This window comes from Choloepus didactylus, chromosome 6, assembly GCF_015220235.1.
Source record: "Choloepus didactylus isolate mChoDid1 chromosome 6, mChoDid1.pri, whole genome shotgun sequence".
In the NCBI taxonomy this organism is placed as follows: Eukaryota; Metazoa; Chordata; class Mammalia; order Pilosa; family Megalonychidae; genus Choloepus; species Choloepus didactylus.
In genome coordinates this window covers 43,715,556-43,742,232 of record NC_051312.1, presented here as the reverse complement: position 1 = coordinate 43,742,232, position 26,677 = coordinate 43,715,556, and the positions used below count along the sequence as shown (strand labels likewise).

General features: G+C 43.6%; 1 protein-coding gene across 1 annotated transcript in view; it reads left to right on the top strand.

The window, feature by feature from the left end:
* Positions 1 to 4,216: 4,216 nt before the first annotated feature.
* Positions 4,217 to 26,677, top strand: part of LDLRAD3 (low density lipoprotein receptor class A domain containing 3) — a 261,942-nt gene continuing 239,481 nt past the window's right edge. The window contains exon 1 of the mRNA XM_037840177.1: positions 4,217 to 4,321. Coding sequence (XP_037696105.1) covers positions 4,276 to 4,321 — 46 coding nt within the window. The 5' untranslated portion in view covers positions 4,217 to 4,275. The remainder of the gene's footprint in view (positions 4,322 to 26,677) is intronic.

The following is a 26,677-nucleotide window of genomic DNA, read 5'->3' as shown; positions in this document are numbered from 1 at the left end:
TTTCTCTTGCTATTTCTTCTTTAACCCACTGATTGTTTAGGAGTGTGTTGTTTAACCTCCAGGTATTTGTGAATTTTCTAAGTCTCTGATGGTTATTGACTTCTAATTGTATTCCATTGTGGTCAGAGAATGTGCTTTGAATAATTTCAATCTTTTTAAATTTATTGAGGCTTGTTTTATGTCCCAGCATATGATCTATTCTGGAGAAAGTTCCGTGAGCACTAGAAAAGTATGTGTATCCTGGTGATTTGGGATGTAATGTCCTGTAGATGTCTGTTAAATCTAATTCATTTATCAGATTGTTTAGGTTTTCAATTTCCTTATTGGTCTTCTGTCTGGTTGATCTATCTATAGGAGAGAGTGATGTGTTGAAGTCTCCCACAATTATTGTGGAAACATCAATTGCTTCCTTTAGTTTTGCCAATGTTTCTCTCATGTATTTTGTGGCACCTTGATTGGGTGCATAGACATTTACGATTGTTATTTCTTCTTGCTGAATTGCCCCTTTTATTAGTATGTAGTGGCCTTCTTTGTCTCTCAAAACATCCCTGCATTTGAAGTCTATTTTATCTGAGATTAATATTGCTACACCTGCTTTCTTTTGGCTGTAGCTTGCATGAAATATTTTTTTCCATCCTTTCACTTTCAATTTCTTTGTGTCCCTGTGTCTAAGATGAGTCTCTTGTATGCAACATATTGATGGTTCATTTTTTTTGATCCATTCTGCGAATCTATATCTTTTAATTGGGGAGTTTAATCCATTTACATTCAACGTTAAAACCGTGAAGGCATTTCTTGAATCGGCCATCTTATCCTTTGGATTATGTTTGCCATATTTTTCCCTCTCTCTATTAATATACTTTATTGTACCCATACCGAATCTCTTTAGTACTGAACCTTTCTCCAAGTCTCTCTGTCCTGTCTTTGTTTCTCTGTCTGTAGGGCTCCCTTTAGTATCTCCAGTAGGGCAGGTCTCTTGTTAGCAAATTCTCTCAGCATTTCTTTGTCTGTGAAAAATTTAAGCTCTCCCTCAAATTTGAAGGAGAGCTTTGCTGGATAAAGTATTCTTGGCTGGAAATTCCTCTCTCTCAGAATTTTAAATATATCGTGCCACTGCCTTCTCGCCTCCATGGTGGCTGCTGAGTAGTCACTACTTAGTCTTATGCTGTTTCCTTTGTATGTGGTGAATTGCTTTTCTCTTGCTGCTTTCAGAACTTGCTCCTTCTCTTCTATGTTTGACAGTGTGATCAGTATATGTCTCGGAGTGGGTTTTTTTGGATTTATTCTATTTGGAGTTCGCTGAGCATTTATGATTTGTGTATTTATGTTGTTTAGAAGATTTGGGAAGTTTTCCCCAACAATTTCTTTGAATACTCTTCCTAGACCTTTACCCTTTTCTTCCCCTTCTGGGACACCAATGAGTCTTATATTTGGACGTTTCATATTATCTATCATATCCCTGAGGTCCATTTCGAGTTTTTCAATTTTTTTCCCCATTCTTTCTTTTATGCTTTCATTTTCCATTCTGTCATCTTCCAGGTCACTGATTCGTTGTTCAACTTCCTCTAGTCTTGTACTATGAGTGTCCAGAATCTTTTTAATTTGGTCAACAGTTTCTTTAATTTCCATAAGATCATCCATTTTTTTATTTAGTCTTGCAATGTCTTCTTTATGCTCTTCTAGGGTCTTCTTGATTTCCTTCATATCCCGTACTAGGGTCTCATTGTTCATCTTTAGTTCTTTGAGTAGCTGCTCTAGGTGTGTCTCTTCTGGTCTTTTGATTTGGGTGCTTGGGCTTGGGTTATCCATATCGTCTGGTTTTTTCATATGCTTTATAATTTTCTGTTGTTTTTGGCCTCGTGGCATTTGCTGACCTTGATAGGGTTCTTTTAGGGTTTGTAGACCAGTTGAAGTCCTTATCTCTAATTTATCAGATCTACAGCTTCGTGGAGTACACTTTCTCTAACTAACCAGCAGGTGGCGTCCACGAGCCACCTGTTCTCCACAAGCCAGATCTCCCCTGCTTAGCCTTTTTGGTGAGTGGGGGAGTGAGTCTTGTGGGGCCCAATTGGTGTCCCAAGCTTGCGTGTGTAGTTGGTGTTGCCTGCCCTGTATGTGGGGCGTGTTTCTGGGCAGTCGGGGAGGGGGGGTGGCCCTAACAATCAAATCTCCCTGATGATCCTAGAGTTTTAAAGCTACTGCAATAGTCTAATCCTTCAGTTCAGTCCTGCCACAGTTTGTCTCTGCCACTGACCCACAAGTCTTTGGTATTGGCGTATGGCTCCTGAGACTTGCAAGTGGGCCCCTCTTCCAGGCTGTGCACCCCGGGTCCTCTGTTGAGGGATGACTGTGCTATGTCACAGGTGAGTGCCGTCCCCCCAGGGCAGTTCTGGGCTGCTGGGCTGTGTTGGGAGGCTCCCAGTCTGCTCAAATGATGGCTGAATGGGGCTCTGTTAATTCACACTGCTCCCCCTTCCCAGCTCTGGGACATTCAGCTGAGGTTGCAGGGAAGGCTAATGTCCACGCCCAGTTTTGTGGTGTGTGCCTGTTATTTGAAGCACTTCCGTCACACTGGGTTGTCTGGGGCAGCTCTGGGCTATGGGGCTGGCGATGGGCAGGAGTGTTTCCTGTCCACCGGGATGGTGGCTGTGAGCGGACACCCCCCTTTTCTTGGGAAGTTGTGTTGTTTAGTGAATTTTCTCAGCCACTGGATTATTGCCTTTTGTCTCAGAGCTCTCTTAGTTCTGCTCTTGACTTGACGTGCCCAAATTTCAATTCTTTGAAGCTTTCTGTATTGAGCTTCTTAGAGTAATTGTTTTAGAAAAAGCAAAAAGGATTTAAAAAAAAAAAAAAAAAAAGAAAAAAAAAAAAAGGCCCTCCTCAGAGATCTAATGGGTTATTGAAATGCTAATAGACAAAGCAACCAGGGCCATTAAGGAAAGGTGCCCAGGGCAGAGAGATCAGCCTTGCTTCGGGATTTGCATATGCGCCTCAAGGCCTGATCTCCGCCCTTCCCCTTTCTGTGTTCACCAGAACTCCAAAAATCCTCTGCTTTTACTTTGGAGCTTCTCGTGTTGTTTTCCTTCTATGCCCGTCTCCTCTCTGCTGGGCTGGCTGCTCTCAGAGTCTCTGGTGTCTGGCCTCAGTCTATCTATGGTTGGAGTTTGAATCAGTAGAATGAGTTTCCGGTAAGAGCAGCCACTGCAATTCTCCCTTCTCCTTCCTGGAGCTGACAGCCCCTCCTCCCCCGGGACTGAGCCTGGCAGGGAGGGGCGCGGGTCCCCTGGCCGCAAAAACTTACAGATTTCGCTGATCTCAGCAGTTCCACGTTTTCATGAGTGTTGTATGAAGTATGCCCAAAGACAGATTGCTCTGTGGTGTCCAGTCCACGCAGTTCCTGGCTTTTTACCTACTTTCCTGGAGGAGTAACTAAAACATACAGCTCACCAGTCTGCCATCTTGCCCCGCCTCCCCCCGAGGGTCTGCCTTTACATTTGTTTTCCTCTTTTGCAAATTGGGGCCAACATGTTCTAGTAGTCTAGGCAGACAAGATCCAGATAAAATAACCCACGTGGGTTTTATCTGTGAGCTTACTGGAAATGCAGAATCTCTGCTCCCACCCCAGACCTTCTGAACCAGAGTCTACATTTCAGTAAGTTCCCAGCTGGGTCGGATGCATATTAAAATTTGGGAATCACCGGCCATATTCCACAATCGCTATGAAAAAATAAACTACCTATTTTCTCCTAAGATTTGTCCTTTGGTTCCAACTTTTTCTTTCCCTTCCTGGAGTAAACTCATTTTGTGGTTCAGTAAAGAACTCAGGTTTGGGTCTGGGGAGAGGGTGAACACCGTATCCTCAGAGGATGTTGAAGCAAAGTGGGAAAGGGAAGAGGCCAAGCAGAAAAGGAGGAGGCAGAGAACAGAGCCCGGGCTGTTCTGAGATCCTCGCAGGCAGAAGGCGGAGGAGGCGATAGGCCGAAAGGGCCGCCGAGGAGGACCGGACTCTCTCAGGGCAGGCAGCGGGGCTCCGCGGCCCCCTCGGCGGCCCCTCGGCCCCGGGACGCCCGAGGCAGGATGCCGGCTGCAGCAAGCAGCCCCAGAGCTTGCAAGACTTGGAGCCAGAGCCCGGCCGGGGCTGGGGCCGAGGCGGGCCGGGCCGGCCGGGAGGGAGGCGGGACAGCTGGAGGGCGGGGCCGGCGCGGCTAGGGGCGGGGTCAGCGCCGAGGCCGTGGGGGCAGCGACGGCGCCGGGTAGCGGAGCAGCGGCCACGCCATGTGGCTGCTGGGGCCGCTGTGCCTGCTGCTGAGCAGCGCCGCGGGTGAGTCGGGGGGCGTCCGGCGAACTTCCTGCGGGGCGCGGGGGCCTGCGTCTGGGCTGCGATCGAGCCCCCTCCCCGCTTCTGGGCCGCGTCTGCGGGCGTGGGTGTGCGCGGAGGGAGGACGGGGCGTCGGGCTGGCCCGGACCCCGCTGAGGGGCCGCGGCGGGGTGCGCGCCGTCCTATTGTGTGGGCGTGCGCGCCGGGTTATGTGCGCGCGCCGGGGTGTGTTGTGTGTGAGAGGGTTCGTTGTGCGCGCGGGCGGGGCTTTGTGTGCAGCCCGGCTCTGGGGAGCCCGGCAGCTGCCCTGATTGGGCGTAGCTCGAGTGTGTGTGCGTGTCTGGGAGAAGGAGGCGAGGAGGGGAGAGAACTCTTCCCTGGTCCCGACTTCCCTGACGCTGGGGTGTCTTCCCGAGTCTCTTGCATGCACCCTCGTGTCTCCGTTTCCCAGTCTGGGCCGCGGGACAGGTAGCTTCGCGGTTTCCTTTCTCTCCTTCTTGGGACCGTGTTTGGTTTGGGCAAAGTGAGATGAAGCAGGGCCGATCCTGGGAATTATTAATCTTTACCACCGATCCTGGGAACAGAACATTTCTTTAAGTCGTCTGACCACCCCACCAGCCCCTCACTGGGCGCCCGGACCGGCGAGGTGCTCTGGGAGAGGACCCTGGGCTGCTGCTGCTTCTGGTGGCACACCTCAGCGCGTGCATCCTGAGGTCTGGGAGAGCAGCAAGTCTCCTCCCTCCCAGAGAGCGTGCTGTTCCCGGGAACTTTTCTGCTGATGTGGGCACGCACCGAAATCCAGCCCGGGAGCCCTTCCTCCGCCGCCCCTGCCCGCTCCCACAGCTGTCAGCTGCCCCTCCTCGACTCTGTCCGCCCTTGGCCCCTACTGAGGTCCTGCCCCCCGATGTTTATTTCAGGGCAGCAGGTGCCCAGAAAGTAGGTGACAGGGCTCAGTGAACTTTCTTCAGCAGAAGCCTGCTTGCCTGGCATTTGTGCCATTACGTGACTAATTTATGCCTGATTTTCCTTGATGTTAGCAACTTGCCTGTTGAGATGTCTTTGGTTGTGTGTTTGGTGGGGAAGTTGAGGCTCACTTCACTCGGAGCTGACCCCTGGTGAAGTGTGTGCTTTGAAAGGAAAATCTTCCCGTCTCAAAGTCCGGTGCTGAGCATCCTCAGAATCCACCCCGGAGCCCTCCACCCTCGCAGACCCATGACATCATCCTTGCTCCTGGGAGACTCCATTTAGATGTCTGCGGGTTTGCTGTAGCTTCCAATGATAGAATGAGGGGTGTACCTGCTGCCTGGTGGCTGCTGTAGACTTTTATCAGGGTCTGGGTCAGAGTGCTCTGTTTGTCTTGAACTATTGGGCCACCCCAAGAGAGAGGGCTGAGGGGGTATTGGCAGTCACCGGCAGGTGTGAATTATTATTGGGAGGCTATTGGAGCAGGAAGAGTTCCAGGGCATCTCAGACTTGAAGACCTGCCTAGATACACGTACTTGGTCTGGCTAGCAGTGGCGTGGCCAATGACAACACCTAAGAAGGAACGTCTGGAAGCCGGTTCTTGTTTGTGTCCTCAGCTACTTGTGGCCCAGTGGAAAATGTTATTTATTGCCATCTCCCAGTTGGTGCTGGGCTGCTTTTGTTGAGTCTCCTCTGTAAAAATAGTAGTAAAGTTAATTTTGGTCCCCACTGGTGGGCGGTGGTTATTTAATGTGTGTGCATGTACGTATCAAATAGTGCTTGTTCCAGAGTGGTCATAGTGAGGGCTTGGGGCACACGAGGAACCACCTAAATCCCAGGTGGTGGTTTGACATTATCTGTGTGACTTTAAATCATCTTTATAGTTGCTGTTTTTTGAAATCTAGGCAGGTTGGGGTATATGCATTTTTCATATTGCATTTAAGCATCATCCTTTGAAGATGAATTCCGTTTTGACCCAAAGTATTGCCAGAAACAGGCCTGTTCATCTTTCCTGATACTCACCAGGTGCTCCCAGGCTCCCAGCCCTTGGGGAAGCCTGCGTTGTTCAGTTTTGGGTTCACAGATGGATGGGAGGCCCCACCCTTCTGTCCTATATCCTACGCCTTGATCCTTTTCTGGGGTGTTGATAAAACAAAAGAGACTGTGAAAGCCAGTTCTTTGAGTCCGTTTGAAAGTCTGTGACGAAGCTTGGAAGTCAAGTTGAGAATCCCCGGGTCTTTGTGGGGCTGGAAGGTCGCTGACCTTCCAAAAACCTTTGGAGGCCATTGTTATTTGAGAACCTCCTCAGACACTTTCATGTGTTTATTTTCTCCTTTGTTTTATTGTTTGTGTTAGGGAAGTGAAACATTGATTTTGGCCATTCTTATTTTTTAAGGCATCCCATGTGAAACACTCAGTCCGAATCACACCATCTGATGTCCACTTTTTCTTCACCTGGTTGGACCTGGTGGGTTTAAGGGCAGGGGTCTTGAGTGCTTTTCTACTTGTGGCCTTGATGTGTGGCAGTCTTCTCACTTCCTCCCACGCTGACCTTTTCTCAAGCTCTTTGACATTCTCAGTCTGTCAGGGAAAAGGCTTGATTTTCCCCTGTGTGTGCTCCCGGGAGGGTGGGTTTTGACCTTTTCTCCCGGAAAGAGTCTGTTTAATGGTGTGAGTGGTGGGTTTTATTTTCTTTAACTAGACTTGTAGCTACACACAGCCTGGGGAGATAAGCCTGTGTGTGCACAGAAGTTCAAGTAAACACACCTTGTTGCTTTTCATCTTCAAAAAGATGTGACTAAGGCTCCCTGCTGGCTGGCGAGGTGTTTTTTTCCTGGCAGCCCCTTAGGCCGTTTGCCTTGGGATCATGGGAGGATATGAGTAGAGAGGCTGGAATGGTAAATTCCGGGCCTGGAAGACTGGTTCAGACACCTTTTCACCAGAGTCACCCTGGTGACTTGAAAGTGGGTCCGTATTGTCATCTTTGTAAAACAATTTATAGAATTTGGGGATTAGAAAAGTTTATAATCAAATAATTTCATAAACACTTGGCCTTTAAAACCTTGCCTGTTTGCATGAGTGGGGAGAGGAAAAGAAACCTACCATTTGTGGAGCATCTTCTGTGTGTGAGATGCTTTGCTTGCCACTTAAAACACATGACACTCAAGTTCCTCTTTCCCCTAAACTTGAGCTTTTCCCACTGTTTCCAGGCTTCCGCCACATAACTTCCCTGCCTTTCCTCCCAAATGCTTTTTTTTTGAATTGACACAGTGAGATTGTTTCTCTAAACCACCCAGGTCACTTCTCTGGGCACATTCTGTAGAGGCCTCAGCTTTCTCTGGAGGACAGTTGATGTTCATGGTCAACTCATAAAACAAATCTCTGTCCTTGAGAAAAGACTGAACTTTTCAGAACAATGCAGGTCTTTCTGCTGCATACACAGATAGGAAGAACCCTGGGTAAGTTTTATTTCTTGACCTGAATAGTAGTTACAAGGGCATTTGTTTGTATTTATTAAGCTCTATGTTGATGTTTTCTCCCCTTTTCTTATATGTTTATTAAAAAAATGAAAAGATAGCATAGGCCATGGATGCATTTTGAAAGAGTGTTGGAACCGTTTTTAACTCTGAGATAGCCCCAGGGACAAGTCTATTTTTGGTTGGCGAGTTTTCTTGTTTCTTCTCTCTCCCTCTCTCTTTCTTTGGAATATTTAGGAAACGGTTGGGCCATCCTAATTGTGCAGCTTTTTTGCCAGTGCCTCCACCTGACAGCCAGGGAGACACTGAAAGATGGTCGCTCCTGTATGTATGTATGTGCGTGTTTTTGCATGCACCTGTCTTTCTTTCAGAGTAATTGTTGTGAAAGAAGCTACACACTTGGATGCTGAGGTTTCCCTTAAAAATGTTCACTGGTGGAGCCGCCAGACGCATTTGCTGGATGTCAAATATTGCTTACCAGAATAAGTGGACTTTTGTGACAGAGTAACTGCTTTTTCAGAGGGATAGCAAATGTTTAGTTGAGGTAAGATTTTAGGGTTTCTGGAGATGATTGCATAAGTGAGGGTTCTTAACTTTGGAGCTGTTGATATTTTGGCCTGGATAACTCTTTGTTGTGGGGCACTATCCTGGGCACTGTAGGATATTTAGCAGCATGCCTATCCTGACCTCTTCCCACTAGATGTCAGTAACATCTTCCCCTCCTGTCGTGACAACCCAAAACGGCCTCCAGACCTTGCCAGATATCCTCTGGGGGCAAAAACAGCTCCTGCTGGGGACCACCTGGTCTACTATAAGTGACCCTCCCCACCATATTTCATGAGTGTGTTTTCTCCTCATCCTGAAGAACATCTCCTGGATGCACTGGGTCCGGTGGCATGCCACTCCCCAGGGGTCTTGTAGTCATTCTGCTTCTGTACACGAGTTCGGTGTGCAAATACGTACATAACTAGAAAGGCCTTCTGCACTGACCCTCTCCCTGTCTCTTTCCCCTTGAGCCATAGCGAGAACTCCTGGAATTTTAGATTGTTGCAAGCAGGGAAAAGGCAGGTGGCAGCTGACAGCCAAAGCCACCTAGTCCCCTAAATGTTAAATGTAGAAGATTCACAGGCACTGGGGCAAAGGAGAACCCTGCCTGAAACTTTGCCTCAGGAGTTGTGTGTTGAAATCTCAACTCTGGAAATTCTCCTGTCTCTACTCTACAGAGCAGTTATTGTTCTCATCTGTTTCCCCCGTCCTCCCTGGTAATTCCTTGTCTCTCCCCATCAAAAGACTTTACAATCTGAGTCGGTTCTGCAGGTGGTAGGGACAGTTGTCTATACTAGTGGCAAGTTGGTTTTTAGATTTTTTCATTTTACACTTTCTCCTCCGAAGTCTTTTTAAAGTATTGCTCTGTGTTGCTTTATAAAACTTGGATTCCTTTAAGATACTTTGCCTTCCAACTGTCTATTTCCTTTGTTCTGCTCCCAGCCTTCCTTGAGTTTTTTTTACTTCCTCCTTTCTTCAGAATAGCAGCTTACCTTGTTTGCTGTTCTTTGTGTGTGAATTCCCAAGACTGAAGGCAGTGCCAGAAGAAGGACATTGGGCTTTATGGGAAGAAGTCTGCTTTGTCTCAGTTCAGTTCACATGCCTCAAATCCTGCCTTTTTCAAAAAGTCTTTTCCAGTGAGCAACTCTAGCGTCCCAAGTGTGCTGATATATATATATATATTTGACTTTAGAGAATTCTTCCCAAAGTTTTATTCAGCTGATCATTGGTGTTTACCAGCTAACTACCTTGTCCAGACGCCATGCTGTGTTCTTGAGGTGCAGTGCTGTGTAAAATTTGTTCTTTGCCCTTGAAGAACCTAGTAATCTACCGATGGAAATGAGATTTTACTGCCCTTCATTATCTGGGAAGGGCAGAGGCAGCTTTCCGCAAATGTTGTGTCCGAGGCATTCTTAAATGTGAGATAGACGGCTGCATCTCGAACTTCGATGGGAACAGACCTGTGCAGATGCCACAGGCCTTGGCAAACTTGGATACCACATCTTTAGGGATATTAGTCTGTACCATTCTTGACCAGATTTCAGATGTGATGACACTTGTTCTAGATTGTTTCTTTAGCTTTCCAAATAAAATGCTGGGGTATGTATGTTGGTGTTTGACGGCTCTTCTGAGATTCAAACAAGAAAGTTGTTCTTTGGCTTGTGGACAATAGCCTTCTTTATTTTATGGTTGTACTGTGTGTGTGTGTGTGTGTGTGTGTGTGTGTGTGTGTGTGTGTGTGTAGCTCACCTTTCTTAGTCTCCATTCTTACTAGATCATGAACTCCTTAAGGGCTGGGATGATATGCTAAGTGAATCTGTCATATTTCTGATTTCTTTAGTGGTATCTAGGAGAGTGATAATGGCTCCTGCTCATTGGAGGCTTACTTTGCCTGGCAGAGTGACAAGCACTGTACATGTATTATTTTGTTTTAATCTTCTTGAATTAAAAGCATTGCAAAAACAATACATTGAATACATGCTCATAAAAAATCAAGCTAAATAGAAGTAATTTTGATAAAACATTAAAATCTCATCTCTCTCTTCTTCCGTAAGTAACCACTATAAACTCTGGTATATATCAAATTAGCTTTAAAATGTACGTAAACACACACACACGTATGTGTGTATATATATATTATGTGTATAGTTTGATGAGCTCATACTTGTCTATATTTGTAGTTCTTTGGCTTGCTCTTTTTACTTAATTACCGTATTTCATGAGTTTTACTTTGAGCCTCATGAACTGGTCACATTTGCCTCTTGTTGCTTCGACATTTCAGTTACTCCCCAGCATTTGGCAGTTTCTCTTACCTTTACTTGAAATGCTTGGCTTGTGAACGGCACTCCTTTTGCCCATTTCTCAGAAGCAACAAGCAACTTGGCTGTTGCTTTGAGTGACAGATATTTCCTTCACGATTATCAAGTTCCCTGTCTTTTTGTGAACACGTTAACTTTTCGTTTCAATTCAGTGCCAATTGTAGTGTAATATTTTAAAAGATATTCTATATAGCAATTAAGTTCAATCAGTGCAGCACCAGCAATGCACAGAACTTGATGGAAGTGAAGGCACCTGCGTGGCACCCAGCTGCTGCCAGTGACCAAGAAATCAACAGCTTTCACCCACCCTATGCTGTCCTAAGATGCTGTTGGTTGTAAGGCACATCCTGATTTCTGAGGTATTACAGTATCAAAGATGTGTGCCTTCTTGGCACTCTTCCTTTCAGTTCATGTGTATCTACACCATTCTTTTAAAAACATCTTCCAGTATATGTATATACTCTAATTTATTTAATAATTCTTCTGCTGATGAATCTTACATCATTTTCTTAACAGTTTAATCAGGTATGTAGTATACTATGCCATGTTATCAAGAAACTAAGAGGTTAAATAATTTTCCCAAACCTTAGCCTGTAAGAGGTGGATTCAGAATTGGCAGGGAGGTCTGCCTATCTAAACCCATGCTCTTAACCACTGGTGGTTCTGCTTTGGCTTGGAACAGGGTCAGAAGTCCATAATGTCAGAAGAAAGAAGTGCACTCCCTTGCTGTGCTAGTGAATTCTATCATTGGGTAGAGATGTCAATCTTGACTCTAAGCTTATAGTGTTGGCCAGAGAGCTGTTGGCCTGGGGGAGCATCCTGCATTGATTTTATTCAACTGGCCTGTCTTTGGCAGATTGGAACTGATACTTTGCCATCCATCTCCCCAACCCCCACCACCCCACGAAGAACTTGTCTTCATAGCCATTTAAATTGGCCTTTACGGGCTTGATTTATTAAAAGAAACCACAATGACAATCAACAAATGATTTCAGTACCTTGAGACTTGCCTTTGAGTATATAAGTGATGGAGAAAGTTGTTTGATTTTTCCTTCGATGGAAATATTTTGTTGAAACACCAACCAAAGCAATTTCTTTTCGGTCAGCACTACCCTCAAATAGTGCTGAGTGCCAAATAGAAGGGCCCACCATTTAATTTAAAAAGTCTAGAAACACATTTTTAAAACAAATGTATCGTGTTAATTGTGATGCCTAATAGTAAAAGAAAAGTTTAGGGTTTTTTTCCTTACTTTCTGACCCTGTGCTTAACCTTGTATAGTTCACATATGGGAGAACTTTGAACTAGTCATTGAAGTTATTTATTGTGGAAGGCAAAATTTTAATGTGCTGCTCCAGAAAGAAGCTAGATACAATATGCCCCATTTTGTAACCTCAGACCAAAGGGCTCTCCTCGGGGACTGTGGGGCCTCGTGAGAAAGTAATTCTACATGTCCAAAGCAGCTAGGCAGCTACTGTCAAGTGTTAACGACTGTAAGGAAAGGCCCTCAGGATTCCAAACTCCCAAGCACTCCCAAGTAGTGTCCCGAGGACCAGGCATCTCCTTTTCATAAGTCACTGTGACATCAGGGGACTGCAAATTGGGTGAATTTGCTGGTGATTTTGACAGACACGTAGTATGAAGAGAAGGGTTGTCTCTTGCCTGGAGAGCTGCCACAGAGAGGGCGGGCGGCTATTAAGCTTGCTCTGGAATAGGCATTCAGCAGCCGGGTGCTGGAGGGACGTGGAATTTATGAATAACTTGATTCAGAAGACTTGCAAACCCAAGGTGCCAGTGCTCCACGTGGCGGTGGGACGCTTGTGTGTTTGTTGGCACAGAGCAAGGAAAGCATAAATGCTGTTTAATTTTACTGTGTTAAAAGCCCCTTCTCGTTATTATAAGGCCCAGCGAGGTTAGCTCTGGGAATGTCAGAAGTGTGTTGTCTTTGATGGCTTCACTGGAACATTTTTCTTCGGCTTTAGCCTTGAATCAGAGCAGTGTTCTCCAAGAGTCATTAAACTAATCGGCCATGGCTGAAAAATGAGCCGTAGTTGCACTTGTCGCTCCACAGTCAGTTGGAAAAAAAGCCTTTCAATTTGTTTGAAAGTTTTATGTTTAACTTGTTTTTTAATTATAAAAATAAAATGGAGGAGAGATTGGGGAAGATGGAAGGAAGAGTGTTTCATGGTGCAGAGCTAAAGTTGTAATAATTTGTTGATGCTAAGAGAAGCCGGAACAAAACTGAGTAAGGGGGTTCAAAAGTAGATTTATAAATATATCAGCATAAATTTGAGAAAAAGTTTGACACTAGCAAGTAAGCCCTAAGTGGCAGGGACCTGGAAAAGCAAGGCTGGAAAGAGTTATGCTAACTGTAAAAGAATAAAGTTGGTAAGAATGAATTTTTCATCAGTAATGTTCTATCATAATGAAAATAAATGTTATACAGAAACTGTAAACTGGTGGAACCTATGAAGGGCATAAGTGATGCAGTAGGGTGCAGATTTAGCACGCCCAAATTTCATTTTTGTTGTGCAAGCAGATGATAATGACGATATAAGAAAAGCTGACTGAGACAAAATAAAATAAGGACTTTCAGTTTTTGCATAATAGACATACCAGAGTATGCCAGTTTGGATATATTATGTCTCCCAGAAAAGTGATGTTCTTTAATGCAGTCTTGTGGGGGCAGACTTATTAGTCTTTTGATTAGGGTGGAACCTTTTGATTGTTTCCATGGAGATGTGACTCACCCAACTGTGGGTGATACCTTTGATTAAATTATTTCCATGGAGGTGTGGACCCCGTCTATTTAAGGTGGATCTTGAGTAGTTCACTGAGTACTTAAGAGAGCTCAAGAGCTGACACAGACTCTGGCACTTGGAGATGCTTGGAGACGCAAACAGGATATTTGGAGATGCTATGCTAAGAGATGAAGCCCAGAGTTTGCCCTGGAGAAGCTAAGAGAGGACCCTCAGATGTTTAGAGAGAGATGCCCTGGGAGAAGGAAGACAGACGCACAGGAGCAGAGAGAGGAGCGAAGACGGAAGCCCAGAGACCTTTTGGAGAAAGCCATTTTGAAACACAACCCAGGAGCAAAAGACCAGCAGACGCCAGCCACATGCCCTCCCAGCTGACAGAGGTGTTGCAGATGCCATTGGCCTTTCCTCAGTGAAGGTATCCTTGCGTTGATGCCTAATTTTGGCACTTTTATGGCCTTAGAACTATAACTTTGTAACCTGATAAATCCCCTTCATGAAAGCCAGTCCACTTCTGGTGTTTTGCATAATGGCAGCATTAAAAAATGGGAACGACAGAGGAATTGGAGCTGATTAGAAATTGGATATATATTCAGAGAACACTTCCCAGAATTGAGGGGGCAATATCAGCATCATTTCAAATGCCCATAAAATGTGTCCAAGCAACAATCCTGAACAGAGCGAACAACTCTTTTCCTTTCATTTATGATTAAAGTTCCATGACGCAGGATGGGTCTGTTCTGTTCTTTGATACCTACTGTAGTTGCTGCACCTGATTCACCGCCTGGCAGAGTGTCAGGCACATAATAGGGATTCCTATAACTTAGCCAGAAGAAGGAATGGAGGCTATCACTGAAGATTTGTGACTGTGTCTTTGGAGAAGGAATTTAGAGAAGAGTCAGACAATACAGAGCCATGGTGAATGGACTCCCAAGGCCAAGCTAACTTTTCCCTTTGGTGACAAAGCATTTGTCCTCCTGTAGATCTTGGAACAGTCTCATTCATCTTCAAAGACCTGCAGAGATCTACTTTACAAGAGACACTCCTGGCTTAAAAAGACAAGAGGAAAAAGAGGCCTTTGTGAGGGAAGCAGGCTATAGCAATTTTAAATCAGGTGCAGAATTAGTTGTTAAATTGTAAGACCAGCCTGCGGCTTATAAAAAGGGTTTCAGACAAGTCAGTGAAAACTGCAGTGCATCTTAATTTCATTCGAAGGGAGTTTATATAGTTTACTAATTAAATAGGAGAAATTATGGAGAAGGAAAAGTGAAAATATTTCTGTTCCACGGAGTATCAGTGTTAAATGTGATAAATGGTAAAAAATTTAAGGTTATATCTTCTGGTCTAGTTTGAAAGGAAATGAAAATTTGTTACTGAAATTACACAAATGATTCAAGGAAGAAAGCACATCAATAAATGTAATTTTAAAGGGAAATGGAGGGTGACCTAAAGACATCAATTATAAGGCTAAGTGTAAATCAAAATATCATTAAATCCTATTTAAGCAAAACATGAACCACCCTCCATGTGCTCCTTAGAGGAGACATAGTAAAAATTACTGAGAGATGTAAATAGAATGAAAAGTTAGGGAAGTAAAATCTATTATGCAAGGGCTACTTTTATTATTCAGTAACTAATTTCATAGCATTAAGCATTAAGACAGATAAACAAGGTTACTGCAAATAGCAAAGGTTCATTAAACAACAAATATCTGATAATCCCACCCAAAAAGATAGGGAGAAGTAAGGACATAATTAAAGGGTGTTGAAGGTTCTTCAAGTTTAAATTAGCTAAATAGAAGTTGTCAAATTTTGGAAGGTTAAAATACTTAGAGAACACAGATAAAATGTTTTAAAGAAAACGGCTATTGGAATAGGGAAAGGCTGGACCTGGGTGTTCCAAAGACTTGGCATAAAGTGTTGGGGTGGTGGGTGGAACCAACCGGTTCTTCAGGAAGCCTCCCGGGTCTTTTCCTCCACCCACCTGCTGGCTGCATCAGCGGAAGTGCCTGTGAATGGAAGCTTTAGGAATAAAATCCTCCCTGCTAATGAGATGAGAAAGTTGATTAAGCTCTTGTAGGGTTTGGTAAATCTGACACCAATGGCTGCCCAGGGGGCGTGTCTGCTGGGGGAATTGCCTTTAGCAGCAGAGGTCCCGTCACGTGGATAGGAAAGACGGGCCTGCGAAGATTTTTGAGGAGAAAAATACATTTTTGCTTTATATATTATTAAGTAATCACATTATTTCAATTATTAGAAAAAATTTTCCTGATTGGGTGTAGTGTATTTTCTCTATATAAGGTTATAGTATATGAATCGTCTGGATTATCGTATAGTATACATGGGTTATCATGTATTGTATGGATTATCACTTATAAGGATTACAGTGTATGGATTGGTAGTCAAACTGTAGTCTGCAGACCAGCAAACATCAGCATCACCTGAATCTAACTCTGCATTTTAACCAAGATCCCCAGATGATTTGTGTGCACATTCAAGTTTGAGAAGCTCTGATATAATGGCTAAAAATATTGGCTTTAGAGTGAGTCTGCCTGTTCAAAACCTACCTCCCTGCCTTGACCTTGGCCAGCTTTCGTAAACTTTCCAATTCACTGTGTCTTCATCTATAAATAATAATAATAATAGTCTTTATCATGAAGAAGTATTTTAAATGAGATAACGTGTAAAACACTTAGCCTTTATAATTGCCCACAAAATATTATATTTATTTTTGGTTATTCAGATTTATTATAAAAATTTGGATAAAAGGTAGAAAAAATATCTTAAACAGTTCTACAAACTAGAGACTGTTTACATATTTTGGTTTGTTTTCCTTGATTTTACATGGTTCTGATCACACAGAATATAATTTCATATCCTGCTTTTTTTCACTTATGAAAATAGCATAAACATTTTTCCATGTTAAAATACCCTGGAAGAACAGAATAGTCTGACATTGCAGAATGACTGGGTGTATTCTTTGATGTTGGCTATAAAAGTCGTCTAACCTGACCAAGGCAGTGATATGCTTTCAGTTCGTTTCCTTGTCCATACATGGGGGATGATATTCCTTGCCCTGTCTAATTTTACCTTATAGTTGTGATAATCCAGTGAGAATCATGTGGGTGAAAACAGCTAGTAAATGGTAAAATGCAGTACACATGTATGTTGTTGTAAGTAGATGGTTGTAATATGTAGGAAAAACCTAAAAACATAAATTCCCATTGGCTCCACAATTCTATTTGTAGGACTTTATCCTAGTTAAATAGTTTGGGATGTGTGCAAAGATTCAGCTACAAAGATATTGTGGCAGAGTTGCTTATCAAGGTGAAAAACTGAACACTAACAAAATACTTGAAAGATGAGTTATCACACGTCAGTATGCCAAAATATGCAGACAGTGGGAGGGATGCTATACACCTGCACTCTCCATTAAGGTAGCTGCTAGCCACCTGACTATTTGAATTTAAATTCAAATTATTTAAGATAAAATAAAATTAGAAATTCAGTTTCTCAGTCACACTAGGCATATTTCAAGTGCTCAATAACCACCTGTGTCTAGTGGCTCCCCGATTAGCTCAGATAGAGATCATTGCCGTCATCATCACAGAGAAGTTCTGTATTGGGTAGCACTGCTCTAGAAGAATAATAATTTTTTTGTGGGAGTTTGATTTGTAATATGACTTCTTTAATTACAGCAGCTTCTTTTTAATTTTATGTTCATAGATTAGAAAGGAGGAGATTTGTCATTTCTGATATATGGAACAGAGAACTTGTTGGTAGATATCATTTATTTGTTGAAGAATCTAGAAGCACATGGGGAAATGGTTGTTCAGAAATCACTGGTTTTGGAAATGGCATTGAATTCTGAAACTTTTAGAGATGTTTTCTCAGTTTTCTTCTTTCTTCTGAAGGCAGTTGACTTCTTGTTCACATAGCTCCACAGTGCCAGAAACATAGAAGGGGCTCAGTAGACATTTGGTTACTGAATGAAAGAACGAAAGGGGGAATGATAAGGAAGGACATGTTTTCTCATAAGTTCTGTTAATAGAAGAATAATTCTTAGATGGAAAGACATCTTTATAGAACAGAATGTTTCAGATTTGGTGTGTGTATGTGTGTCTGGTATGAATTGTCTTTTAGTGCTTGTGACAACGCCATTGCTTTATTTTACTCAATTCAGTTCAGTCTGTTCCTGAGTGCCCCCACACACCAAGAGCTGTTGCTGCCTCCTTCTTCTCTGGTAGGTTCTATCAGGACCCCTTTGTCCAAGGCTTGCTGCCTAATATTGGACCTTCTTGTCTTCTGCACTCTTCACTCCACCTCTTCCCTTAAGTTACTGCCTCACACATCGAAGAGCAATGATTTTTCAAAGGATGAGGGAGAGAAAGTACTCTGTCCCCTCCCTCCTGGGTGAACCAACACAAATATCCCTTGCTCCCATTTCTGTGGAATGTCAGTGGCTCACAGGTCCTTTGTTTCTTTTGGATTTTTAGCAAATGATTGTGGCCAGCTCACTCCCTGGACAGCTGGATGCAGCCTTATGTGGTGGATGGCCTTGTAACACCTCGTTCATCAATAGTGTTACTATTGATGAAGGCGTGACTGTGTTTGTGGACAGTTTCTCAGAGAAAGCTTCCTATCACCTTCCTGAACTCCATTAGTGTTTCCTTCTGCAGAAAGCTGTTCTTTCATCTCTCTACCGCCGAATTAATCTTGTTTTCTTAATGGCTGCCTCTATCTTGCATTTGCTCATTCGCTCAGTACCTCAACACATGGTATTGCACTCTGTTGATGCTTGTTCTCTATACTTCAGTGGTTATTAAACCCAGATGATTATAAGAGTAACCCAGGTGCTTTAACATTACATACTTTTAAATTACTTTGAGTTCTAGAATCTTTCAAACATCTCAAAATATTGAGAATATTATAATAAATACTAGTGTATCTCACAAATGTTTAATGTTTGCCATGTTTAGTTCCATTTCTTTCAAAAGAAAAACATCTCACAGATATTACTAAAGACTCTTCCTCATCCCATTACTTTCTCTCCTGCCCCAGAGGTCACCACTGTCCTCAAGTAGGTGTGTGTCCTTTCGGTGCATGTTTTAAATCGTAGGCCACATGTATGTCATCTATAATCAGTGTATGGTGTTTTAAAGTCTACATAAACAGTATCATACTGCCCATATACTTTTTCAACTTGCTTTTTATTCATTTAACTTTATAATTTTGAGGTGCATCTATGTTGCCACATATAGATCTAGTCTATTTTATCTGCAGTAGGGTATTCCACTGTATGACTATACAGCAGTTTGTTCATCCAACTATTGAAGGACACTTAGGTTGTTATCAGTGTGTGCTGCAAGTTCTAGTGGGTGTTCTTCTTTCTGACATGGGTTATATTGAAGAGCAGTACCAAGTAAAATCCTAAAAGAAGAATCTGGAGAATTCCAGATATATTATAGTTCGGCTACTAATTCAAACAGCTCATCTCACATTTTATTTTTGTGTCTACAGAAAGTAGCTTTTCTATCCTAAATTTTGGATCAAAGAGGGTGAACCCAGGGGACATCCTGAGGACTGAGTGACTGATGATAGTTTTCCATCAGTTCTTCAAGGGAATGAAGAACATCTTGCTTCTGGGAGGCTTATGAAGTTTCTTGGGCTCTACTGCCTTTTAAATTAGTTCTTACAGTGAACTAAAGAGCCACAAAGATTTTGAAATAGAAATGCCCTTTTCTCTGATTATTTAGGGGAAATCACACCAACTGTTCTTTTCTGTTTAAATCTTCATTTATTTGAGAGATGGAGTATGAGAGCAGAATGAAGAGAAATTAAAATCCCTCCAGACTGAGTTTTTTACCTATGCAGGACACCATAAAAAGACCATTTCATTGATTATGAACACATGGGGATGGGGGACAAAACGGAGTGCAAAAGGCTGGCTTTGTAAAATAAATAAATAACAGTGTCACTTGGAAGTGACAGTCTGAGTTGAAGATATGGAAATAATTTGGTAAAGACTAAATCAAAAGAAGACCATCAAGACAACACAGAAATCAGAAGTACAAAGATGTAAATGTTAATGGAACAAAGTAGAGTCATATGCTGACAGCCAGTAAGAACTGTGGGGCAATGAAGGATGTGGCCCCAAAGACAGTGGATTTAGCTCCTATTGGATTGGAAGTTTAATTACTGTCTACTTTCATTTCCTGAAATCTTGGGATGAGCATACTTTTGCACACACACACACACACACACACACACACACACATATTGTTAGCCTTGGTCCTGGGAAGAAATTCAACATTGAACATAGGAAATCTTCATTCTGTTCCTCCATATGAGCTGTTTCGAATTTGGGATTATGTCACTGGCTTTTTGGAACAATTATTTATTTTTGTTGGCTGACTTGTAAGGCGTTGTGGTAGGTACTGGTGGCTATACAGAGTTTTTCCCTGACCTTAAGGAATTAAGAGTTTAGCAAGAGAGGGAAGATGTACACCTATGTCTCAGCACAGACATTTTATAGTAATTTGGTGAGTGGCAGGGTCCTCAGTGTGGCATGGACCAGATGCTGCGGGGGTTCAGAGTAGGACCGCATTTCCTCCTGCTGTGATGGATGAATAAGGACCTGAAGGAGGTCCCCGACATGAGCTTGGAGGGAACGGTAGTCCAGAGTCTGGAATTCCAGGATGGCCTGGGCAGAATCCCATTGAGGGTACTGTAAGCAATCTATTTGGGAACCACAAATATTACAATTTTGATGGAGACTCGAGGAGCAGTGGGAGGTAAAGCAAGAAAAAAGTCATTCTCTACTACGGATCCTCCTCCTGATAATGTTTCTAATTATTGGGCATTTACTGTGAAGTGCTTTAAGAAAAAAACAAGTAATAGTTGCAGAGATCTTTATATTTTGCAGCTGCCCTTTTGTAAGAAGCACTTTTTCCGAATAAAATAATTAAAAAAATAATGTGGAAAGTGCTTTATACACATGATTTCGTTGAATCCTCTCAAGTCCTCTATGATATAAAGCTGTCACAATCACTACTTTGCCCAGTAGGAGGCTATTAAGGGGTGCAGTGTGTTGCCCCCAAAGATATGTTGAAATCCTAACCCCCAGTACCTCAAAATGTGACCTTATTTAGAAATAGAATCATCACAGATGGAGTTAGTTAAATTAAGATGAGGTCACACAGGAGTAGGGTGGGCTCCTGATCCAGGATGCCTGGTGTCCTTATAAGAAGAGAAGAGGAGAAGACCCAAGTGGCGAAGGCCATGTGATGACAGAGGCAAAGGTTGAAATGCCATAGCTGCAAGCCAAGGAATGCTAAGGATTGCCGGCAAACCACTAGAAGCTAGAAGAGACTAAGAAGGTTGCTCTCCTACAGGTTTCTGAGAGAGGATGGCTCTGCTGACACCTTAGTTTCCATCTTCTAGCATCCAGAACTGTGAGACAACAAATTTCTGTTGTTTTAAGCCATCCGTTTTGTGGTACTTTGTTACAGCAGCCCTAGGAAACTAAGTCAAAGGCTGAGGCTCAGGGAAACTAAGCAACCGGCAGGGCCCTTGGGCAAGAGCTAGGCTGTAAACCTACGGTTTTCCGTCTCCATTGCCCATACCTTGATGGGGCATTGACTGCAGATGCCAGGCTAGGAGTGTGGGCTTTGTGTGCTAGGCGTTGGGAAGCCTTTGCCTTGGCCAAAGCTCAGTTTAGAAAGACTGTGGTCAGCCTCTCATTTGGAGGCCGCTGTGGTGTGAGTGTTGTAAGGGCTTGTCCTGGCTGTCAATGCAGGTGGGAGGGAGGGAGGCCTGGATTTGGTGACCTTGGAAAGAGCAGCTTCACTTGGGTGGTGAGAGCAGAGGCTGGCTTATAAATTAGGGTTAGCAAATTGAGCTAGGGAGGAAGTGAAGGCAGTGAAGCATCACTGAGTAGCCTAGTCCAGCAGTTCCCAGACTTGGAGTTCATGGACCAGTCACACAATGAAAAACAAAATGAAACAAAATAAAAAAAAGACAAAAACGCTGCACTTCTGACGCTGGGTCACCTACTTTTATTTGATCAAATGAAAACAATTAAAATACATCACCCTCTACAATCACCACCATTTTATAAAAGAAGGACGTTTCAATACAAAAATGTAGGAGCGGCTCGTCTTCAGAATAAAGGATGGTCTTTGAATGGAATAAGTTTTGTTCTAAGAAGAGCTCACCCTAATTATTCCTTAATTTTCTAATTTTGTCACTGACCGATGAATGCTTTGTAATGGACCAAAGTGTTCTTGCAGTACATATTTGGGGACGGCTGCCAGAGACTTCTCTTTGGAGGCGGGACTGGGAAGGAGGAAGGCCACAGGGCAGTGGCTGTGGCTGGTGGGAGGATTGTTGGTAATTGGTGTTCAGCTTTGTGGGGGTTTAAGATTTAGGGAAGCATTTTCTAGGGCAGGGGCCCTTGCCTTGTGGAGAGGAACTGGGGTGAGCTCTTGAGAACATAGAAGAGGATGAAAATGCCGTAGAGAAGAAGAAGAGTACAGAAATCCAGGTTGGATTTAACATTTATTTAGCACCTGCCGGGAGTGTGTTGTGAATGTTACATCCTTCAGTCCCATAAGAAGTCCTTGGGGACAGGCACTATTATTCCCATTTTATAGATAAAGAAACTGAAGCTCAAGAATTTGATGTATGTGAGTCACCTGACAACCAAGTTGCAGAGTTGGGGCTCAGACTGAGTATGACAGTCTCTTATTTCTCTACATGGAGTCTTCGTTTGCCAGGGTTGCTTTGCCATGGCAAGTACCACCTTGTGGGTTGATTTAAAAAACAAGCATTTATTGACTCACGGTTTTGAGGTCCAGCATCAAGGTCTGGAGAGGCCATGCTATCTCCCTGGAGTCTGTGGCATTCTGGTGCTGGCTTGTCACAGTCCTTGGGGTTTGATGGCTTGAATCTCTGCCTCTACCATATGGTGATGAACTTGGTCTCATTTTGAGACTTTCTCTGAAGCCTCTCTATAAGCCCTCCAATCATAAGGATTAAGGCCCACCCTAATTCAGCTTGGCCACTCCTAAATAGGGTCTTAGAAGATCCTACTCACAAAATGAGTCCACACCTTCGCTGATAATACATTTTCAAAGGGTACTGTTTACAAATGGGTTCACGCCCACGGGAAAACGGATTAAGATTAAGAACATGCCTTTTGTTGGGTTACAAGAGTCAGTCTACCATACGTGGCTTTCTGGCTCTGGGATGGTGTTGGTGTACTGTGTTGGAACCTTTTCCATTATTTAATTTATTTAGAGTAGCAGTAGTGACGTGTGTCGAGGCACTATTGCTTTCCCTTTGGGACTTGTTGAATTGGTTGTCTTGTGATGTTGTGACAGTTTCAGTTGGTCCGATTCCTGAAGTGTGTCCTTATTATTTGGAAACTGGCATATGGGACTTGATAGACAGATTTCCATTTTACCAGTGGTCCTTTCCTAAATGTGTCTGGTGTCCCCATCAAATCCCTAGCTCGGCCTCACAATGTATAGCCATGTCTCCATCATGGAATCAGGGTGACTTACATGAGGCAGCTTCTTTGTAGCTCCTCCGCTTTGTCCCCCTCAGGGAACAGAAGCTCAGCGAGAGGGAGGGCAATCCCAGCTATTCCAGATGCAGCCAGGATTCGAACCCTGGCCTCTGCCTTCTCAGCCCAGGGCTCCTTCCATGTAGGTCCATGGAGGTGTCTGTGCTCACAGTGGCGTGAACCCCACAGGGCTTTCCTGAAAACCTATAATGGAATCTTTGAATAGTTGCCTAAGGATATTTTTTTCAGATTTTCAGCCATTTTTCTTTTTTTAATGGAATCTGTGGCTGGCTAGTTGGTTAATGGGTCCCAGGTTCTCCCAGGCCACTTAACTTCCTAATTTTCAAACATTTCCATGGAGAAAATCCAGCTCTCTGCAGGAGCTTATGACTTAATGAGCTCAAAGTCAATCTCAGATTGTGGGCAGGAGCTTTGATCGCTGTGATGGACATTTTGGTTTCCACCGCAGGGAAATGGGGAAACGGCTTTGCCCCATGATTTATTAATTGCTTCCTTAGCCAACTCTCCTGGCTCTCCTGGGAACCCCCGAGTTGAGGCTGCTCAGGATTCAGCCTCGGCTCAGAATTTTATCTCTCAAAATGGCCTAGGGTGCTTCCAGGGCTTCATTTCTGGAAGTTTTTACTTAGCTGGAAGGCAGCCAGAGGTTGAAACCAGAGGTGCACACCTTGAGTAAACCCTTTTCTGCTTTCAGAGCAGCTCTGGGGCTCCTGGTTGGCGGAACCAGCTCCACCAGGGCAGGGTGTGTGGGGCCCCCGTGCATGGGGTGGGGGGGAGTTTTCTTCAGAGGGACCTGCTGGTAAAATATTTACATCAGCAACTTGGTGCCCAGGCCTGGTTGGTTTGTTTAAAAAGTCTTAACAACACATCAACCATAAGGATGCCGGCTTGTTAGCTTTGGTTTCTTGCTTGTGGTTTTTGTTTTTGTGAGGAGTAAAGAAGCTAGGACTGATCTGGGAAGCAGCCTGCTGTGTAGGAGGAAACCGCTCCCTTGCGTGGCTAATAAAGCCAAGAGCTCCTGCTCACTGAGCCCGTACCGGGACCCTGGGCACTGTTCTGGGTGCTTGGCAGTCATCTCTTTAATCCTCTCAACGGTTTTCTAGGTGGGCGAAGGCATTAACCCCATTTTACAGATGAGTAAACCAAGGCTTAGAGGCATTAAGCATCTTGCTTCAGGCTACTTGGCTCGTATGCGGAGAAGGACAGATCTGGGATTGCATGATGGGGCTGCCACTCCTGAGTGGGCAAAGTGGTGGCTTTCGGATGTCAGTTATGTAGGACACTTTATTGAGCAGCTTAGTCCCAGGGGGAGGGTATCCATTTGCAATTTAGATCAGCTTCCAATCCTGGATTCCACCAGTTTTCCTAAGGGACTCTGGAGGAGCGCTTTCTTTCTTTTCTTTTTTTGTTTTTGTAGAGAATATTAGCTACAACCATTTATTTTGTAATTAACTGAATTATCACAAGCTTTCCGATTCCAGGACGGTCAGGGCTGTATGGCAAAGAGGACAACACTGTGTGTCCATCTGGACTAGTGTATCTTCTGTTCATCAGGAGGAGCGCTTTCTTTTTGCTGAGGAGATGTGGGTATTTTCTGGAATTTTCTGGCATTTTTCTCTCTGGGAGATCTCAGTATGGGAGGAAGATGTGAGGTCATCTCTCCCCTCTTAAGTGAGACACAGAGATAATCAGGAACCAAGTGCTGTTTCACAGAGAGGTCAGACAGCTTGCCCAGAGTCAGACTGTGTTTGGGAAAAGGCTGACAGGAAGAAAAGTGATGAAAGGGTGCCATTGTTTCCTGACTTCTCTCAGCCTGTCCGTTCCCCTCTGAATTCTTTAAGACCCTTACCTCACCTGAGCTCCCTGCCTTGACCCCGATTCTCAGCTAGGAGGAAGAATGTGTAGCTGGGAGAAGAGGGTTAGGTCTTGGAAAGGGCATTATTCCAAGGACATTGGAAAACCAGTGGAGGTTTTTATTGAGGGGAGTGATGTGACCAAGTGAACCTTAGAAGATGAATCTGGCAGCAGTGGGGAGAATGGTGGGGGTGGGTGTCATTGTGACCACTCAAAGCATCTGGGAAGCCACTGCAGGTAAGAGTTGCTGGTGGCTTGGTCTGGCAGTGCCATGGAGATGGAAAGAAGTGGATAAACTATGGAACAATATAGAGGCAGCATCAACGGGGCCTTGGAATCGATTATTGGGTTGCGGATGGGAGTAGGAGAAGTGGGGAAGGAATCTAGGGTGACCCCGGGTTTCTGCCTGGATGGTCAATGGGTCTATTTGTTGGGAAACAGGGAATACCGAAGGAGCTGCTGGTGTAGGGGATGATGAGTCTGAGTTGTCTAGGCAGCTCAGGAGAGAGATCTGGGAAGGGATGGAGATTTGGAAATCACCAGCATCTAGATGGCAGTTCAGCCATGGATACTGGTGAGATAGGGCTTTAGAGCAGGAGAAATGAACTCTTTTGGGCACCAAACTCTGAGGAACTCCATCTTTTCAGGGAAGGCACCCCCAAAGGAGATTAAGGAGAGTGGATGGCCAGGATGGTGCGCCAAGAAACCGAGGGGAGGGATGTTTCAAGGTGGCAGTTCAAGACCTGGGCCTGGGGTAGAGGAACAGATTTGGAACTCATCAGAATGGAGATATGGGGGCGATGGGTCAGAGGGAGTCCCAGAGGCAGAAGAGCAGACAACCAGAGGAATACAATGGTTTCTAAAAGTTTTTTTTAAATATATTTTTTTTTAAATTGTTAATTGGTAATGCATGTAATGGTACAAATTTTATTGTTTTGAAAATTAAGTACCAACCATATGGTTCACAATTCAAAAAAGTACAAATAAACACACAGTGAAGTCTCCTTTTCACCCCGTCTCCCTGGTTTCCTCCCTGGAGGGAACTTGGGTTGTTCTGTTTGTTCGTTGTTTTGTTACTGAATTTTTTAGTCTTTTGTTTTTTATTAAAGAAATTGTAGGTTTACAGAAAAACGGTGCAAAAAAGACAGAGTTCCCATATGCCAACTTTTTATTTATTAACACCTTGCGTTTTGTATGGTACAGTTGATAGAATTCAGGAAAGAACATTTTTATAATTGTGCTATTAACTATAGTCCATCATTTACATTAAAGTTTAGTGTCTCTGTTGTTCAGTTCTGTATTTTTTGTTTTTTAAAATTCTATTCTAGGAACATATATACAACCTAAAATTTCCCCTTTTAACCACATTCAAATACATAATTCAGTGCTGTAAGTATATTCACAATGTTGTGCTACCATCACCACCATCCATTACCTAATGTTTTGCATCAACCCAAATAGAAACTGTACAATTTACGCATTAACTTGCCATTCCCAACTTCACCCCGCCCCTGGTAACCTATATTCTAGTTTCTGACTCTGTGAGTTGCCTTATTCTAATTATTTCATATCAGTGAGATCATATAGTGTTTGTCCCCTTGTGTCTGGCTTATTTCACTCAACATGATGTCTTCAAGTTTTATCCACGTTGTTGCACGTTATCAGGACTTTGTTCCTTTTTACAGCTGAATAATATTCCATTGTATGTATACATCACATTTTATTTATCCATTCATTGGCTGATGGAAACTTGGATTGCTTCCATCTTTTGGCAGTTGTGAATAATGCTGCTACAAACAGTGATGTGCAAATATCTGTTCGAGTCCCTGCTTTCAGTTCTTTTGGGTATACATCTAGCAGTG